The sequence below is a fragment of the Equus przewalskii genome, chromosome 2 (genome assembly GCF_037783145.1).
Source record: "Equus przewalskii isolate Varuska chromosome 2, EquPr2, whole genome shotgun sequence".
Classification (NCBI taxonomy): Eukaryota; Metazoa; Chordata; class Mammalia; order Perissodactyla; family Equidae; genus Equus; species Equus przewalskii.
Window position 1 is genome coordinate 86,892,567 of NC_091832.1, and position 18,342 is coordinate 86,910,908.

Sequence of the window (18,342 nt, forward strand, 5' to 3'; positions counted from 1 at the left end):
TCATCCAATAGCTATTTTTTAGGTGAATGAATCAAGTTCTCTCACTTGATTCATATTCCAGTTTAGTTTGGGGGTGGCTGATATTTACTGAAAATACTAAAATAAGTCAAACTTCTTTGCTTTTTGTTAGCACTACAAGCAACAGTATCTTCTCATTTTGTATACATACTTTATTCCCCTTCAATTCCACATGTACCTCACATTTTCCCTGTGGTTGAGAAAAGCTAGAAACATGAAGAAAATATTCACCAGTGTGATCATCGTTTCCCCTGTTAATGGGCTTCCAGTGACTGAGGAATGCCTGGCATCAGAGCCATCCATGACGGGACAGACCACATCCTCGTCCATCTTCGCTTCCCTGGAGAGCGCTACATGTACACCTGGGCATCTCCAAGCCAGTACCATGGCCCTGTTTGAATTTAGTCCAAGATCATACATACTTTTCCTATTGTTGTGTTAAGTAAAGACATTTTACGTTAAGACTCAGGCCATGTTTTCTGTAATGTGTCTACAGCTGACTGACCCCATTTAGTGACCACCAAAAACTGTCCCTGACCATTTAACAGAGCTTCAGCACTGGTCACAGGGGAACAAGGAGACAGCAAGGCTTGACGAGCACATGCCTATCCTTACCCACAGTCAGAAGCATCATATTAGAACTCTTGCCTGCCAAAGGTCATGAAGCGCTTGTGAACAATTTGAAGGGGAAGGCACACCTCATCAGCTGCCAAAACACAGAAATCGAGTCATCTCAGCGCTTTCGGCCCTTGGGGAAGAAGGAGAGCCAAGAAGAGCTCAGTGCACCTAAAATGGTAGGGAGGGACGGAAGGGGATAGCAGCTGAATGATTTTATCTGCAATGGTTCCAGAAGACAGAGAATGTAAAACCAGAATCCTTCCCAATGCACCCTAGAACCTGTGAGCAAAATCAAGGATGCAAGGATAGCCTTGGTGATTCAGACTCCATTCTAGGGAGCCATCAACCACAAACATTCAAGAGAGCCAGCCAACATTCTTACTACACCACTCTCTCAAAACAGAAGAGTTCCACACAAATTAAAGTTTATTTTGCAAATAACTACAATAAACTAAGCAAGCAAATGCCCACAAAGCAAGGCCCAGGGGTAAATGAAATGAGAGGACATTAAATGACTCTGGGGATGGAGGGGCCCGTTCTTCCTCTGTCCAGGGTCTGAACGGTCTTACTTCTCAGTCAAGATTTCTTCTTTATGAAGCAGGAGATCCCCATTCACAATTCTTTCCTGATAAGTGGATCTGTGAAACAGGAAAGTGTAAATCCTGCTCACATTGGTAGGAGCTGCAAGGGGAAAAGAAAAATCAATTGCTATTTCCCCTTGGAATTCCTTTTTGATAGAGTTAAGTATTAGTTAGTTCTTAGTTTTCAACAGAATTTTAGACCTAGAGCAGAGAATCTACCTTAATTCACACTTGAAAATTATTTTCCCCAATGCCAGTCCCTACAGGTGGCTTCCTCCCCTATTGAGTGAGAATATCTGGATTACAGATAATGTTTTTCAACCATGAGGGACATTACGGTGGTGTCAGATCACCTGAGTTTGAAGCCAGGCTCAGAAGCACCTTATAAAAAGAGAGGTTGAACCCAATGATCTCTAAGACCCCTTCCTACCCTAATGAATAAGATATAACATGCTATGATTCTATGAGTCTTTCTAAACAAGCAAATGTCAACCTTTTATTTTTATTTATTTATTTATTTTGAGGAAGATTAGCCCTGAGCTAACATCTGCTGCCAATCCTCCTCTTTTTGCAGAGGAAGACTGGCCCTGAGCTCATAACCATGCCCATCTTCCTCTACTTTATATGTGGGACACCTACCACAGCATGGCTTGCCAAGCAGTGCCATGTCCGCACCCAGGATCCGAACCGGCGAACCCTGGGCCACCGAAGCGCAACGTGTGAACTTAACCGCTGCGCCACTGGGCCAGCCAAATGTCAACCTTTTAAAGCAAAACTGGTTGCCAAGCAGAATCCTTGCAAGGCAGTTATAGCAAAAATGGCACCTCAAGCTTTCAAGCCACAACAGATTTAAGGGGGAAAAAATGGCTAAAAATGTTTTTCTGCTAACTTCAGAGTTTGGGAGGTCTAAAATTTTCTCTTCTGATTAAACACTAAATCATCATGCTTGGATTGCCTGCAGTTATCTTGAGGGTAGCCTAAACATATTTTATCAAACCAAGGGAACTTGATCTGGTTAGATTAGTTAGGGGGTAGCCAGATGGGGATGCAAAGGTTTTGCCCCACCCATTGCCTCTCTCTAACTCCACCCCCTCCTTTTCCCACCACCCAACACCTTTCAACCTCCTCCAGGTAACTAGTGCAATTGTGACCCCTGAGCTCTCTGTTGATCATGCTTCAAATGTTTTCTGTAGAAGAGCAAATGGTTTATTTTAACAGGTAATGAAAGACATTTTAGTTTTAGTATAATGAAAGAATATACTAAATATTTTTATTCTGCCACTTGTTTAAGAAGACTCTTAGCCCGAGAACTCTGAGCACATCATGAAAACTCCCAGGCACTTCCGTTGGATGGAAAGGCTCCACGTGTTCACAGAGACACAGGGGAATAACTGATCTGTCTCTATCATTAGACAAGTAAAGTCAAGAGAGTATACACTGGGCTGGGACTAGGGAAAGTTTAACCATCCCCCAGCCTGAATGTAGGGCTCCACCCAAACCATCCCAGAACAGCGAGTGTCTTTCAGATCTTAAAGATTTCTAGATACAAGATGCCATCACTTGACTTCGGTGTTCTCTTATTTTTCTTTTAACTGAATTCCTAATTAGTGGTCCACAGACTTTTCAGTGAGTATTATAAAGGACCACCAAGCTGCCTGTCCCCTTATGTCCCACTTCAAATAGAATGTCTGTTCGAACATTCTCCATGCAATGGGTTTGATCAGTATTTGTAGCCTCCCAATCCCCCTCCATCTATCTATTTTCTGGGTATCCCTAAAAAGCAGACCCCTGAGATTTATTCAGGAAAACAATTCCAGAAACAAAAGTGGGGAACTAGAAAGAGGGGAAAGCCAATCCCAAGGTGCACTGGCAAGCTAGTCATTGCTGTGAACACCTGGAATGCAAGCCCTCTGGGAACCATCATGAGGAGCTGTGTATGTGTATCTCAGAATGGACAGTCAAAGGGATGGGAGACAGAAGGGGCTGGAGTAGCCCCAGAGAGTGTTAACTCCCTTGCACTTACAGGTTTGCCGGTAATTTAGAGTGGCTGAGTAGGTCCCCACCGTCAGCCAAGGCAAAGAAGCCAATGGTGCAGAAAGTAAGAGAGGCTTGGTGAAGCTGAGGTGAGGCTCTGTCAATTACACCTGATCATAGCTAGTTGCTACAGCAAAGGCTTGAGTAAGAAGGTGAGTTTATGAGATGGGGAACAATAGGTATCCAATAAAATTATCATATTTGGCACGAATGTTGCCATCACTTAAGCCTCTAAACCAATGTTGGCTACTCATCCAACCTTTGGATTAGCTCGAAGCTCTTCTCCTTTCCCCCAGTGGGAGTTGGAGGGTGCTGGGTCATGATGCCAAGGAATGGAAGAGGTGGCACAGGAGAAGTAGGTAAAGGCTCTCTCATTTATCTAGCGGAGTCTCTTTAGAGTCTTCCTTTCTTTGGGGTTTGCTTTTTGATTTCTCTAATGGAATTGAGCTCTTCTAGGACTCCATTAAAAGGAAGTCTCTTGTCAGGGACATGGGCTGCCTCCAACCTCAGAGAGTCTCCTTGACCTGGGAAAGCCACATGAGAGCCCAAATGAGGCCAGGGGAGAGGAGCCATCCCCCAGATTTCTGAGGCCAGCCTCACTCCCATGCAAAAGGCATCCTAGTGGCTCTCATAGGTCCCAATTTACCATGAATGGGAGTCCAACAAGGGGTCAGCAGCCAGACCTCAGGTAGGAATAAGAAGGTTACATTTGCCCGGAATTTTCTTTGTACATATATCTCCCTCAGGAACCTAGGGCTGGACAGGGAGGTATCTGTCCTCATGGAAAACAGCTGATTGAACATTGAAATATTCAGGATATTGGTTATCTCTATTTATTTCCATCTCTAACCCACAACTAGCAGTCCTTTTACTAATGGAAGACTGGGCTAAGCATGGACTATGGGTAGTTACATAGATACATACAACATATTTATAAAGAATGCATAGAGTACATATATAACGTAAATAGAAACATAATAGATATGTATTTGTGTGAGAGCATCCAGAAGGAAAACCATGAATTTTATTATTCTGGGATTCACAATACTAAAAGGTAATATTTTTCATGCTTCCTTTGTACTGCTGAAAATAAATACAGATTGATGAAAGAGTAACATATGAAAAGAATAATTAAGGGTCAAAGAAATCTCATTAATCAGAATATCTCCTTGCCCATCATTTCCACAATTAAATAACTGGGCATTGCAATGGGTCACCACCACACTATCAGTCAAGGTCCCATCTCTTTATGGCATCAGACAATAGACACAGAAGCAGCAAGAGCTAAATATGCAGGAGTCGTGGTTACACAAAAGGGCCGTGTATCTTTTTAAGTGGGCAGAATAAAAATTTCCCGCTGGTGAAGGACTTTACAATTTGGCTTGTCTGCCTCTGAGTAAGGCTAAATTGTGAACATGCATGATTTTGTGTCACAGGATCCTGTCTTTAAATATGAGCCCTCACGTTACCCATAATCCATCGCCTCTCTCACTATTATTCTCTGCACCTGTGCTTTACAACCCAAAGTTTCCATCCCAGATGGCCATATTCTAAAGCAAGTGGAAGCCTATCCTGCCAATCACTTTTGCCGCCACAGACTCTCCTTCCACTCCAACCTTGACCAGTTTCTCTCTGCTTTTCATTTATTATTTAATGAGCAACAAATATGTGGAAAGTCATGTGCTAGCAACTTATAAGAAATAGAGATAAATAAGATACATTTCCTAGCTTTAAGGGGTTTACCATCCAACTGAAGAAATATACGTTTGAGCAAATGCATTATAATACTACACAAATACACATAAATTAGTGCGGAAATATTGAATAAAGAGCTACCAATTCCAACCAGGGGGAGAGGAGGCTTTACGGGAGATGTAGTACGCAAACTACAATCTAAAGGAGAAGTAGGATTTTCATAGGCAGAAAAAGTGGGGAGGGCATTCCAGATTGAGAGAACAGCTTGAGAAAAAGCAAGGTGAAAAACTGCCTCATGGGTTCTGTTGTGCTAGAAGATAATGAAACCAAACAAAGCCAGCTTGTGTAGGGCTTCGAGTCCCTTGTTAAGGAGACTGAACATCTAAACTACTCCATACTTAATAAGAGCTAAGAAAAAATTTTGAGGAGGAGAATGGCATGATGTGACCTGTGTTTCACGAAGAGAATTCTAGCAGTGCTACAAAAGGAAGACTTGAAAGACAAAAAAGATCCTAAACCAAAGCCATCATCTTCTCCCTCACATATGCCCCTTAACCATGTATTCTTTAGCCCCATAAGGGCACACCCATCCTCCAGGTGACCCAAGCTATAAACCTTGGGGTCAATTTTGCCTCCTTCTGTCTCTCTTCCTCCTTTTCTCTTCCTCCCTATCTTTGGACAGTTAATCCATCAGAGTCCTGTTTATTTTATCTGCTAAATATTTTATGAATCTGTTCTGTCTTTCCACTCTTAACATCCTGGTGCAGGCCCTTTGCATTCTTGCCAGGTGCCTCACAATAGTTTCCTGTCTGAATAGGACATTCTTGTGTAGAAAAGACTGAAAAATTCATTCCAGAGCTCAGAGGAAATTTCTTGATCAGACTTGTAGACACAAAGACAATGTTTAGAGCCAGCAGAGAGGGCGATAACATCATGGTGGCATCAACACCAAAGACAGAACCTTGGGAGATGCCAACTTTAATGGAGAAAGAGGAGGAGGCAAGATGGGAGACTGAAAAGAAACAATCATAGAAGTTGCAGATAAGCACAACATTGTTAGAGAAGCCAAGGTTAGAGAGACTTTTATGTGGAATTGGACAGAAGGATGAGCAGCATGAGGCTGAATCTCACAGCCTTTACCAATTTGATGGTCCTTGGTGATCTTTAAGGATGCAGTTTCAGTGACAGGTTGGCGTGGAAACCAAAATCCAATAGGTTAAAGAATGAACTGATGGTGAGGAGCTGGTGACAAGGAGAAAAGTCTACTCTTGTATCAAGTTTGGTATCGAAAGAGAAAAAAAATCACGCACACCTAGTACTTGCCAAAAGATGCCAAATCTTCCCTTCCCTCTCAGGAAAATCTAAGCTTTTCCCATTCCCTGCTTCACATTCCTTCAAAGAGGAGAAGCGTAATCTGCCGATATTACCAGCCCCAGCCACACTCCAAACCAATTTTCCGTCTCCCTTTTGGTATAACTCATCCTTTGAAGTGCATGCCGTCTGTCTTCACACCACCCCTGCTATTGCTGTCTGCCTGGACCAGCTTCTGTTAGCCAAAGAAGAAGGAAACAGGCTGCGTGGATAAAATTTAGTAACACTTCTAAATACAAGAGTCTAGAGAAGTGCAAAAAAATGGTCAAGGGTTAGAAAGTCATCCGCTACCTCCCCTTTACTGTGGCCAGAATTATAAAATAAGGATTCCAGTGCAGAAAGATGAAGGCTTAGGCGGAAATACCATAGGCCTCTAAAACAACGTGGTGGATGTGACCAGAGAGCACAAATTCAGTCACCAAATTCCAGAATGTTAGACCTGGGGGTTAAATCTAGAAGCTTGCAAGAGGTTGTTTATGTCAGAGCCCTGGTCTCATGCTACCCTGACTAACTGTCCCTTTCTGACGCATCGCAAACCTGACCTTTATGGCGAGCAATGGATCTGCAAGCCTCCTAGGCTGCACAGCACTTCAGCTGGGGAAAAAGAGCTACAGCTCCATTCTCCTGCCCATGCTTGCGGCCAACTCCCCACCAGGGAAAAAATAACCCTCATCAGACATAATGGGAAGAAAGGTACTGGGTATCTGTTCTTTATTAAATACCATGAGAAAATTATTAATTCATGCCAGAAACACAAATATAAACATTATCATATTGAAAGCACTTATTCTGAAGGAGACCATCTGGCATAGCCTCGCAGACCACATTTTGAGAAGCAGAGTGTATGTGTCACCGTGGCGGGCTCTTCCATTAAAGTAGTAAATCCAGAGGAAGTGAAAATTTAAGGGTTTTGAGGGGAGTACTTTGCAGCAATGACATCTGCTAGATACTCGTCACATGTTTCTCTAGAGGCGGGCCGGCTTTTACAAATGCCGTTATATGAAAACCTAAGTTTTCAAAATGAGGGGTAGATATCATTTCAGAATCCCTCCCTTTAAAAATGGATTTTTTACTGGGCACCAAATTCCAGAAGAGTATTCACATACCAATGTATAGAGCGTTAACTGTTTTGCATAAAGGATGGATGGAAGATGAAGGAGAATGAAGGAAATCTAAACAGTTAGGGGCCACAATCAATTATAGATTAACCAAAAATTGAAAATACAGCATCCTGAAATCATAAACGTATGTTTGGCTTTTGCTTTTGTTTTGTAAAATGCAGTTTTAAAAATTTCATACTGTCACATTTTTTTGAGGAAACTCAGCGACATCTATAGTTTGGAAAGTACATTCCCTCTCTGGAGAGGATAGAGCACTGGTTACGGACAAAGCGGAGGAAAACTTGCATTTCAGAAAGGAAGAAACGCTGATGGTAACTTGAGGAAACACCCAACCCCCTTGAAGATCCAAGTGAACCATATTCACCAGGCTGCCCTATATTTTCAGAGGACCCTTGAACTTAATTTTGTTTGCATCTTCTTCCTTCGTTTGCTCAGAGATGCTATTATTGGTTGAACATCAGTAGTTCTGTGTTTGAGCCTTTCTCAAATCTCTCTCCTCTATGTCACACATCACCTCCAACAGGTGGACCCAGAGAATCCATGGAACAAAGTCCTAAGTGTAGAAATAAGGGAGGTCAGCAGAGCTTGACCTTGATAACCTTTCAGTACGTGAGAGTTCATTCCCATCTTGGTCCTCCCTAAGACCACGAGGCATCCGCCTACCAAAGTTCAACCACTATGTATGGAGTCACCTGAAAAGGGCCACATTATCCATCAAATGGTGTTAATATGATACACTGAATTCCCGCTTACTCAGCCATGTCTCAAATTCTAGTGAGAACAGCAGCATCTACCCACCAGGAGCTCAGTATTTGTCAGGGGTGTTGGGGCTGTGGCTACTCAAGCCCAAATTACCGTTGAGTTAGGAGAGTGAGTAATTCAGACGATACAGGCTGCATGTGTTTACTTCTCTTCATATCACGCACTTTAATATGTATATTAGAAGTGGAAGACCTAGCCCTCATGCGATCCAAATCTCCCCGAAGAATTTGGGCCTTCAGTGATTATCCCTATATTCCTCATACTTTTAAAAGTTTAACAACTATTTTGAGTACTTTTTAAAAGGTAATACATGCCCATGATAAAATAAAAAACTGATTCAATGATCATGTTTAAGAAGAATAACTTAATTTTGTTTGCATCTTCTGCCTTCATTTGCTCAGGGATGCTGTTGTGGGTTGAGCTGTTCCCAGGTCTCTCTCCTCTACGCCATATACCAATGCCAGTGGGTGGACCAAGAGAATCTATGGAACGAATTCCTCAGTCTAGAGTAGTAAGCCTCTGGGGCGGTTGGCAGAGCTTCACAGGACAGACCTTAAGCCAAGAGTCCTGACCTGCTATCAGCCTGGTCACTGTGCTGTCTTCTCTGTCCAAATCTATAATCTATTCATGACAGCTCATTTGGTGACAAATTAGATTACAGAAATGAGTGAACAAACTATTTGTCTATGCTTCTTATAAGCTATTAGCCATAAAAAAGAATATTTAGGTAGATAGATGAAAGATAAGAGAGAATGAGAGTTACAGAGAAATGGCAGAACTTGAGAGCGTCTAACTCCATTTCCTCACTATATAAAACTGAAAAACTGTGGCCTGGACAGATTGCGGGAAGGGAAGAGAGAAGAGAGAGACAGAGAGAAAGATATTTGCTTAATAATTGAAAATAATAATAATACTTTCTATAAATCATATTAACCCAAGGCAGTCTTGTGGTTCAGTCTCTGCATCAAATCATGGAAACAACAGTCCCATTAAAAAAAATACGATTAACAGTAATCCAAGTCTTAGCCTCTCCATAAAACATCAAAGAGGGGAGTACATTCTTCCAAATCTTCTCTCGGCATTTTCCTCGCCTCACGGACAATGGCTCCTTCCAGATCTCCCTCTTCTTCCTCTCTCTGGAACTCCTTAAAATTCTCTCCAACGTTCAGCCGAAGAGTTCCTTTTCTCTCCTCCTCAGCACTTTATTATACAGATCAATTTAACCTTTCTGGTTTTTCCCTCCCTACCCCACATCCTGGAACTAGAAAGACCTGGGCGCTCAGATTGAAAAACCCTGTCAGTCCCAAGGAGGATAAACTAAAAATAAACTCACACGTAGAGATATATAATAAAACTCCAGAACATCAAGGTGAAAAAGACAGTCCTAAAAAGTACAATAGGATACAGATAGATTACCTACAAAGCAGTGAGATTCAGATCAAACATAGCAGTTTCAAGAAAGTAATGGAACCACAGTTTAGAAATGCTCAGGAAAAATAATCTCGAACTCAGAGCTCTATAACAAGCCAAACTAACACTCCAGAGAGATTAAAATAAATTCTCAGACACACAAGCTCTCAGAAAAATTTATTATCCACAGACACTCTCTGGCGGAGAAAGGAGGGAGAACAAAAGAAAACCTACTAGAGGATATACTCCAGCAAGAGGAAAAATGAATCCAAAAGGTAATCGAGTAGCAAAGGAGATTGTATTCATGTTTTATTTTTGTAATTAAAAAGTAATTTTTGAAAAGGTTGGGGAGAAAGGAAGGTAGGAAACACAACTTAATTCTTGACTTTTCTTTCCATTCCATTTTACCTTTGCATAATATGTCATTACAGTCTATGAATTGCTTTCAGATAAATTGCCAATAGCCAGACTCACACGACCCACACAAATTATATTTTAAGAAGAACCATGTTGGGACAGACAGTAAGTCCAAGAAAACTGGGAAATGTACTCCCTGGGTGTAGTAAGGCCCTTCTTGCCATGGAAGCTGACGGCCTTACCCCAGTGGTCGTGCTGACAGTGACAGCGGACGTGAGGAGAGGTGAGGAACATCAGATTTAGCAGACTGATTGCTTTTCTCACTCTGCCTACCAAGTTGGACTAGGTTATGAATTAGTAGAGAAGGAGATGAAGGGAGTAAGAACTATAAAATTTCAGACCAGCTGACGCACTGAAAAGGGACTCATTAGCTGTCCAGGCTATGAGGTCTGCAAACTAGAGGCCTGTGGCTGCCAGCACACAGCAGGAGGGAGCCGCTGTGCGCAAGAGGCCAGCTAATGAAAGATCTTAGGCTCCACAAAGGCTTCTGTGGAGAGGCTCATGGTACTACTGCCTATGTCAGACGCCATGAATTTAGGGTTTGGAATCTCTCACTTGAACTTTTTTACGCCATCCCGGTGTGTGCCAAAAAAAGAGCAGCTGCCAAAAAGCAAACATTTTCCTGTCTCTAAAAATAAAATGCTGGCAACACTTTAGGCCCCTGTGCCAAGACCTGGCCCTTCCCAGGATAAACAATAGGTGGCCAAGCTGATCAGAGGCGAGCACTGAGCCCTGAAGTAGGCCTAGGTTCAGCCCGGAATGCCAAGGTCAGGGCATGTGCAGCTGTAAAGCTAGAGGTGGCCCTCTCTCCTCCACAGCTGATGGAGGGCAGCTGTTGGCCACCCCCACCAGAGGCCAGGTGTGGCTGAGAAGCGACAGCCTCAGGTTACACCAGAAACCTTGACCCAGCTGAGGTCACAGAGCTCCCACGAGCCCCTGCCCCCAGAGCCCCAGGGTGTGTGGTGACAGATCTGAGATCCTGTCCAGAGATAGCTCCCTGGGAAGGAAAGTTTCATAAGTGTCCCTCTGCATTCGTCAGTCAGGGCTGTGCGATCACCTGTCAAAACCCTCATGCCCGGCCGAGAGCCCTCACCTGCTAGCCACAGGCCTAACCAAACCACCTTAGTGTGTGAATGCTACCATGCCAGTCATTGCTCCCATTCTAATTGCCTCCCAACCCGCCAGGAGTTTCCACAGCACTTGTTCAAGCCCCCGTGCTTGTCATTAGGGTTCAAATCTTCCCTAGACCATAAGCTTGGCTTTTTGCTGGTTTGGGGAGTTAAAAGGGCTGAGAGGGAGTTAGGGGAGGAGAAGGACTAAATATAGCAAATATTTGCAGGCATAATCACTCCATAAACATGCTTCAGTGGAACAGAGTGTAGGGCTGACCCAGATGACGGATGTCACTCACCCGAGTGTCACATCCTAAATAAAACTGAATGAGCCCATTCTCCTGCAGAACCAGAGTGACGCCTGTTCACACTATAAATATTTATGAAGTCATGGTCCTTAAAAGACTTTATTTTTCCAGGTAAGTAGACTTTAATAAAAAAGTTAAGCAGGGCTTTTCCTGCAATTATGGAATAGTCGCTGTAGCTTTTCAGTGGGTATTGCATGGAAAGGAAAAGAAAACAAGAAAGAAGAAAAGGAAAAATAAGACCCCGTTCCATGAGGCTGCTGTACGGAGATCTCATTTATGCCAGTCAAGGTTCATTCTCATTCAAAAAGTGACAGCCTTCTCTGGGGTGGCGGAAACCAGAAGCACGAGCAGGCCCGTTCAACCCAGGCCTGGGTAATGAAGGGAACACAAACAGATCCTTGTCACCCAAGTTCAGACCCCTTCCATCACCTCTGCAAGAGAGACATTCTCCTTAGTGCTCCCAGCCTGTCTCTTAGTAACAGAAAAAATGTACACCTTGCCCCGTCACTACGCTCATTTGAAAAGAATTCTCAGAATGTGAGGATGTGTGCCTGGGTGTCTCTCTGGGTGTTTATGTAAAGTCCACCTCTCCTGCTCTTAATTACTCCTCCTTATTGCATAAGCAATGGCACCTCAGAACCCTGCCAGAATCTTACCAGCTTTTCTCCACTCTTCACCACGCACTACTGCAAAGAAATACCCATTGGACTCCTAGTGGCCTGGCCACTCTCCCTTGCTCCAAGGCACTGTGGCAATCCCGCCACCTGGAGCTCCCAGGCCATTGTCTCCAAAACAATACACGCTAATTTTTGTGTCACTTTGCAGCTTACGTGTTACTCATCTCTGCAACACACTCAAACCCTTGCCCAAGTCCATCAAGCCTGTTTCTTTCCCAGGGATGGCCTTCTACCCAGGCTCCCTTCCCCTCCTAACCTCAGGGTGGCCCTTGCTCTGCCAAAATGAACTGACTCCATCAGGAAAAGTTGAAGATCCTTTGGCTATAGCCTCCGGGAAGTCTTGTTCCATAAGGAACAAGAGTCTCTGGTTTTGTGAAATGAGTCACCGGCTGTCTTGACCGTGCCTATCTGGGGAGGCCGGGGCTGCCATGTATGGTCCGTGCGCTGTGCCACCCACCTCTCCATGTAAGTCGGAGTTCTTTGCCAGGACAGCCTGAGTCATAAAACTCAGCACATTCCTCAGGCGTTGAATAGTCTTTCCTTGTTATTACATTGCTTTTGTTTTATGCAGCACCTGGTTTCATTTTAAAAACCCAAATAAAATCTCATGATCGGGTTGGGTGGAGTGGGGGTACAGGAAGGAAAGAAAAAGAGAAAGGAGGAGTGCAGACAGGGTTAGAGGAAGGAAGAAATAGCTCTAAGTCCCCAAATAGGCAAGACCCAGAGCAGGACAGAGAGAGAACTGGGGAGGAAAGGGCAGGAGAGAGAGAGGATGGGCTAGGATTTCATTGAATGTGATCTAAGTCCCTTTGGCTGTGGATAATAAAGCAGTGGATGTTTAGGTCTCTTCCTCATATTAGGTCCAAGTACTGAAAGAGTTAGTACTTTACTCATCAGCCAAGGACCTTCCCTGAGCCACTCCCCTTTCTGAGTCTTCTCAGTAAAATGACAGACTTATTTTGGATGAATTCTAACGAACTTTCCAGCTATAACACTCTATGATTCTATGAACCTGCCTGTTCCCTTTTTTTTGGACCACAAACCCCAACGCATGTGTAAGGGAATACTTTTCCACAAGCTAGCATTTGCTTTTTGTCTTTAGAGGGTAGAGGATTGGGGGATGGAAGCGGGGAAAGGGTAGACCCAACCATACAAATGTTGCTGGTCAAACCGAATTTCTCTGGCCAGGTTATTTTGTAAAATTATTTGTAAAGCTGCTAACACAGAGTTTTAGAATTAAAACATAATAAGCTATGTCTTGCATACAGTAAACAAACACTGAATGAATAAAACCCATTAACCTGGAGAACTGTATTTTCTTGGAGTAGTAAAGCATATGAATTACAGCACAAGACCGGGACCATTAGGCATTGGACTCAGAACTTAAGCAGAGGCCGTTACCTGCCTCTGCCTGAGGCTCTCTAAAGCAGGCTGGCCAGGGCGAAAATCCTGGAGGTTCCTGAGTAGCTCCAAGGCCACGTTTTCAATGCACGGTTTGGCGAGCCTAATGGAAACCATACGAAGGGATCCGGGAATGAGACCAGATGGCTTCCCGGGAATGTATTTAGCCTAACCTGGGCTAAGGAACAAAAACAACCACTAGGAGGTTTTTTCGGGGGGAGCGGAGGGAGGGGTGGTGGTGCTGGTGGTGCGACTTCTAATTACCTTTTCTATTCCACAGGAATCATAAAGAGAAGGGCAGTCTTGGTAACTGGGAGTCAATGGAGCAGGGGACAGAGGGCGGGCCGGGGGTGAGAGGCAGCGACTTTCGTCAGCACACGTGGTTCTGCCTCCCCTCCCAGGACAGCAGCTGCAGGGGCCTCTGCCTCCCCGGCCTGCGGCGGGCTCCATCCCGCGCGCAGGGGCTCCGCGCCGCCCCCCGGGCCCTCCCTCCAGCGCGCTGTGCCCGGGCGACGGCGGACGGTGGATGGGGAGTGGGAGCAAGAGGCGGACCGTGGGGGGGACGGGGGGACGGGGGGACGGAGGGGGAGGGGGGGGTCGTAGAGGGAGCAGGAGGAGGCGGGCCTTGGCTGCCGGGGAGGAGGATGTTGGAATAAGGAGGAAGACCTGGGAGGAGGGGACAGAGGAAGATGGGGGGCGGGGGGTGCCGTGGATGGGGCTGGCCGTGGGCGGGGCTTTGGGGACGCGCGGCCCCTCCGGAGAGAGCCGGGGCGTGAAAGGCCACGGTCCCCCGGCCCCCAGGCTCCCGCTCCCGCCGCAACTAGGCTCGCCCCCGCAGTCCGACGGCCGGAGCCAATTTGCTTGCCGGCGGCGCGCCGCGCGGAGGGAAACCTGGCGGTGGAGGGCTGCCGCTCTGCCTGGCGGCTGCGATGAATACAAAAAGGCCTTTCTCCCGGCCCTGCGCCCTTCCCCGGCTCCCCGATGCAAGGGCCTGGCTCTTTGACGCTGGAGCCCACAGCCGTCGGGGCCACATCACCATTTCTGTGGTTCTTGCAGAGAAGTGTGCTTCCAAGTATTTATTTTAAAGAAAAACTTAACAATGATTATAACGATAACTTTTGTCCCCTCTTCCAATTTAAAGATTTTTTTTTTTTTTTTTCCTTTTTCTCCCCAAAGCCCCCAGTACATAGTTGTATATTCTTCGTTGTGGGTCCTTCTAGTTGTGGCATGTGGGACGCTGCCTCAGCGTGGCTCAATGAGCAGTGCCATGTCCGCGCCCAGGATTCGAACCAACGAAACACTGGGCCACCTGCAGCGGAGCGCGCGAACTTAACCACTCGGCCACGGGGCCAGCCCCCCCTCTTCCAATTTAAGAGAAAAAAAATTGAGGGATGAAGGCGTTTGAAGCCCAGGGAAGTGTCTAAGAAAGCTAGCCTGCCAAGGTCCACATATTCCCGGGCCCTCTCATACCTCACAGTCGTTGATTAAGCAAACTCCGGGCCTCCAGCTTTGTGGCTTCGTTTTCCGACTCAGATAAATGACGGTAGCGGCCCTCCCACAGTGTAAACGGCGGCGTATTGATCAGCTTCTGAGTCTTCAGACGAGCTAACCTTGCTTGCAGAATAACTCTGTACCTGAAGCGGGAGAAAAATGGCCTGGTTGTCAACACTCGCCCATCTGCAAAGGTTACTTTTTGCACAGACTTGGGAATTAAATTGCCAAGACATCAGTCATGAGCAGGAGTTGGGCTTGTTCCTGCATTTTCTTCCATCTCCTCTAACCTTCCGATTTCATATATTGTGTCTCTGTCAGGAAGGCCAGATCAATAAGCAGGAGAGGGGAGAAAAAAAAGGCAAGAACTCTTGGAATCACTAGCCGAACCACCCACTGCTTCTCTACTGCCCCTTAATCGTCCATTAGCGGTAAGATTCTTTTCTCCTTGTCTTCCCTACCATCCTTTAGCCTGGACAGTCCTGGACTACATTCCTAGGTGTGAATTTCTCTGCTTTTAAGCCTGACATCATGAACTTCTTTAAGATGGGACCCAGAAGTACAAATATTTAGAACATGGTTACCAAAGGCATTAGACACGGAGCAAATACTTTTAACAGTGAGAATATTGTTAATGATGCTTGAAAATTCATTCAGTCCTTACTTGTTGCTGGAAATTTCATTCGATCTCTACTTGTTGCTGAGGCAGGAATTTGTACATGTTACCTCTCAATGCTTGTTCTCCTCCCAAAATATAGTGCCTATAAAAAAATTAAGCTTTTGCCTTGTCTAGTAAATTAAAAGTCTGGATTTATTTTTTGGTTAGAACTCTAGGCCCAGGGTTTCCCAAACGAGTGCCCCATATTAATTGTGTGTGTGGAGGGGGTGTGCACTATTAGCCTATTGTTGCACATAAAAACAAGAGCAGGATGTAATTGCACTAATTTGTTGGGATTTGTTGACTTAAAAGAGGCTACTGTGAGTCTAGAAAATTCACTTTAGGGGAGGGGGTCGGGGAAGCACCTCAAAGAGAAAGGCAACTGTTCCCCAGAACAGCGGCAGACACGGGCAGTGGAATTGCTTGGCACCAGTACAACTCCGTGCAGCAAGAGGGGTTTATTTATTTAACAATAGTTAACGATTCTCCCAAGCAACTCCCAGGAGCCCAGCTAGCAGTAAATATACTTTCAGGAAATCATCCACCCTTCCTAGAAGCATGCTGCAACCCTACAGTGAAGGGATGTCCCTGGCCTGCCCGCACAAAATAACTTTGCGTAGACTGCCGAGCTTCAAATGCTCCCAAATAACTCCCCGCACAGCTTGCCACGGCCCTGCCTTCCTGTGCTTGAAATGCTCTCCAGGAAAGTTATCAGGTCCTAAAGCAGAAAAATGCACCATTTCTGGAAGGTCAGGACTAAGTAGACTAGTGACCTGGGAACCGAGGTGGTCAGTCCAACACTGTCCCGTTAGCTAAATCTATCACATTAGCTAGTTGGTGCCCAAAGACTAGAATTTTCCAAAGTGGTGTGTATATACGACTGGTGGTTCTTGTGATAATATTAGGTGGTACTTGAATAACATATTTTATTTCAATGGCCAGGGTTTTTTTCTAATACACATAACTAGCATACCAAACCCATGGCGTCGCAAATATAATTACTTAGGGTGAGGCTGAGGGGTTTTTGTAAGTCAATTTAAAGAGGCATTTTAATAAACAAAAGTAATAGGATAGCAAAAATAATTGTAACTTTTTTGGAACTCTTAAGACATGAAAAGAATCCCATTTTAACATCCTGTTAAAAATGACTGGGTTTGCGAAAGTCTGATCAGCCAAGACAGAGCCGCTTCTCTGGGCCACGTCAGGGAGCAGGGACAGGAGGTGTTGGGTGGCCGAACAGGCACATGAAGAGAGTGGGCCTGGGAAGGGTGGGTCCCCAGAAGAGAAGGACACTCTGAGACCTTACTGAGTTTTTTTGCAAGAGGCAGAATCCAGCAAATCACTGATAGTGATGAAAATTTGGACAGTACCAGAGCAATTATCCCCGTAAGCCTCTTTGAGGCTTGTTTCCAAAACAACTGGAGAGATCTATACAAGAGATGTTCACGATGCTTTGAGGAAGGCTGATTATCAGAATAGTCTCCTTTTCTGTTTGTCACTTGCTTGTAAGTTAGGGATTATCTTCACACCAACTCTAAACATACACACGCCACCACCCTCACTGCCTCATTGCGCACTTACTGACACTACCCCAGGGATCCACTGTTGGGCGACAAGTAGAAGGATTCTTACACGCTTCAGGAAGTGTTTCTTTTGTTGATTGTAGTTCATCAAGTTCTCATATGCTGGCTTTTTAATTCTGACATCTAGTGTGAAGAGACAGACAGCCAATGTGTAAGTGATTGTGGCAGAGTCTGCCATAGTATGAATAAATGAAATGTACTGATATTCCTAAACCATTTTTAATCAATAGTTCCAAACTCTCACATACATGCCACATGCCCCCCTATCTTCTGCCACCACCAGAACTTTCTCACATGCACACTCTTTTTCAGAGCTGCTGCTCCACAAAAGTCTCTGTGGGATTTCTCTCTCCTTTTATTTCTACATGCTACCGTTCTTATTATTAGGAGAGTATTTATAATGAAGTGACAAGGTGTGTGACAGGAGGAAGGAGGCAGAAATGCAAAAGGCCTTAAATGGCCTCAGACTCTGGAAGGGGTGAAAATATCAGATGAGGATCATAATTAAAATAAAGGCAGAATATAGATATAAAGTAGTAGTTTAGGATAAGACTTACATGATTTTTTGTAATTTGGAGATGCTGGAGAAAAATCACCAAACAGAATTTGGTGTGCCTATGAAAAAGAGAGGGAAAAATAAATTCTAACCATTTTCACAGCAACAGAAATTTAATAAAATTCCTTTTCCAGTGTGGTCCTCCCCATTGAAAAGGCACTTTGATACTGCCATCAAAAGCCACTGTAATAACAGATACACCAAAATGGAAAGACAAAATTGGGGAAAATATTTATAAAATGAGAACGCTATCCTAATATGCAAATAGCTTCCATAAATCAATAAGAAAAAGCTAAAAGAAAAATAGGCAAAAGAAATAAGTACAGTCAATCCTCATTTTCCATGGATTCCATAATTGCAAATTTTCTGACTCGCTAAAATTTATTTGTAACCCCTAAGTCAATACTCACAGCACTTTTGAGGTCATTCAAGGGCACAGGCAGAGTGGTGAACAATTTGAGTCACCGGACCTGCGTGGTCTTAGTCAAGGTTGAACAAGAGGATACTTTGCCTTCTTGTTTCAGCTGTC

At 44.6% G+C, this 18,342-nt stretch overlaps 1 protein-coding gene and 1 long non-coding RNA gene across 4 annotated transcripts in view; one reads left to right on the top strand and one right to left on the bottom strand.

Annotated features, from left to right (window-relative positions):
* Positions 1 to 1,044: 1,044 nt before the first annotated feature.
* The window catches only part of C2H4orf51 (chromosome 2 C4orf51 homolog), a 42,678-nt gene continuing 25,380 nt past the window's right edge, over positions 1,045 to 18,342 (bottom strand). The window contains exons 4-7 of one of the 3 annotated variants that reach the window (XR_011537113.1): positions 17,815 to 17,872; positions 17,256 to 17,380; positions 14,996 to 15,159; positions 1,045 to 1,317 (exon numbers count right to left, since the gene is read on the bottom strand). Coding sequence is in view for 1 of the 3 variants with exons in the window: in XM_070608893.1 (XP_070464994.1) it covers positions 15,055 to 15,159; positions 17,256 to 17,380; positions 17,815 to 17,872 (288 nt within the window). In the remaining 2 variants the exon portion in view is untranslated. Of the gene's footprint in view, positions 1,318 to 14,881; positions 15,160 to 17,255; positions 17,381 to 17,814; positions 17,873 to 18,342 lie in introns of those variants that run through there. The other 2 variants (XR_544119.2, XM_070608893.1) reach the window with 2 other exon arrangements.
* The window catches only part of LOC103547886 (uncharacterized), a 65,419-nt gene continuing 62,146 nt past the window's right edge, over positions 15,070 to 18,342 (top strand). The window contains exons 1-2 of the long non-coding RNA XR_011537114.1: positions 15,070 to 15,210; positions 15,338 to 15,447. This is a non-coding gene — a long non-coding RNA (uncharacterized lncRNA). The remainder of the gene's footprint in view (positions 15,211 to 15,337; positions 15,448 to 18,342) is intronic.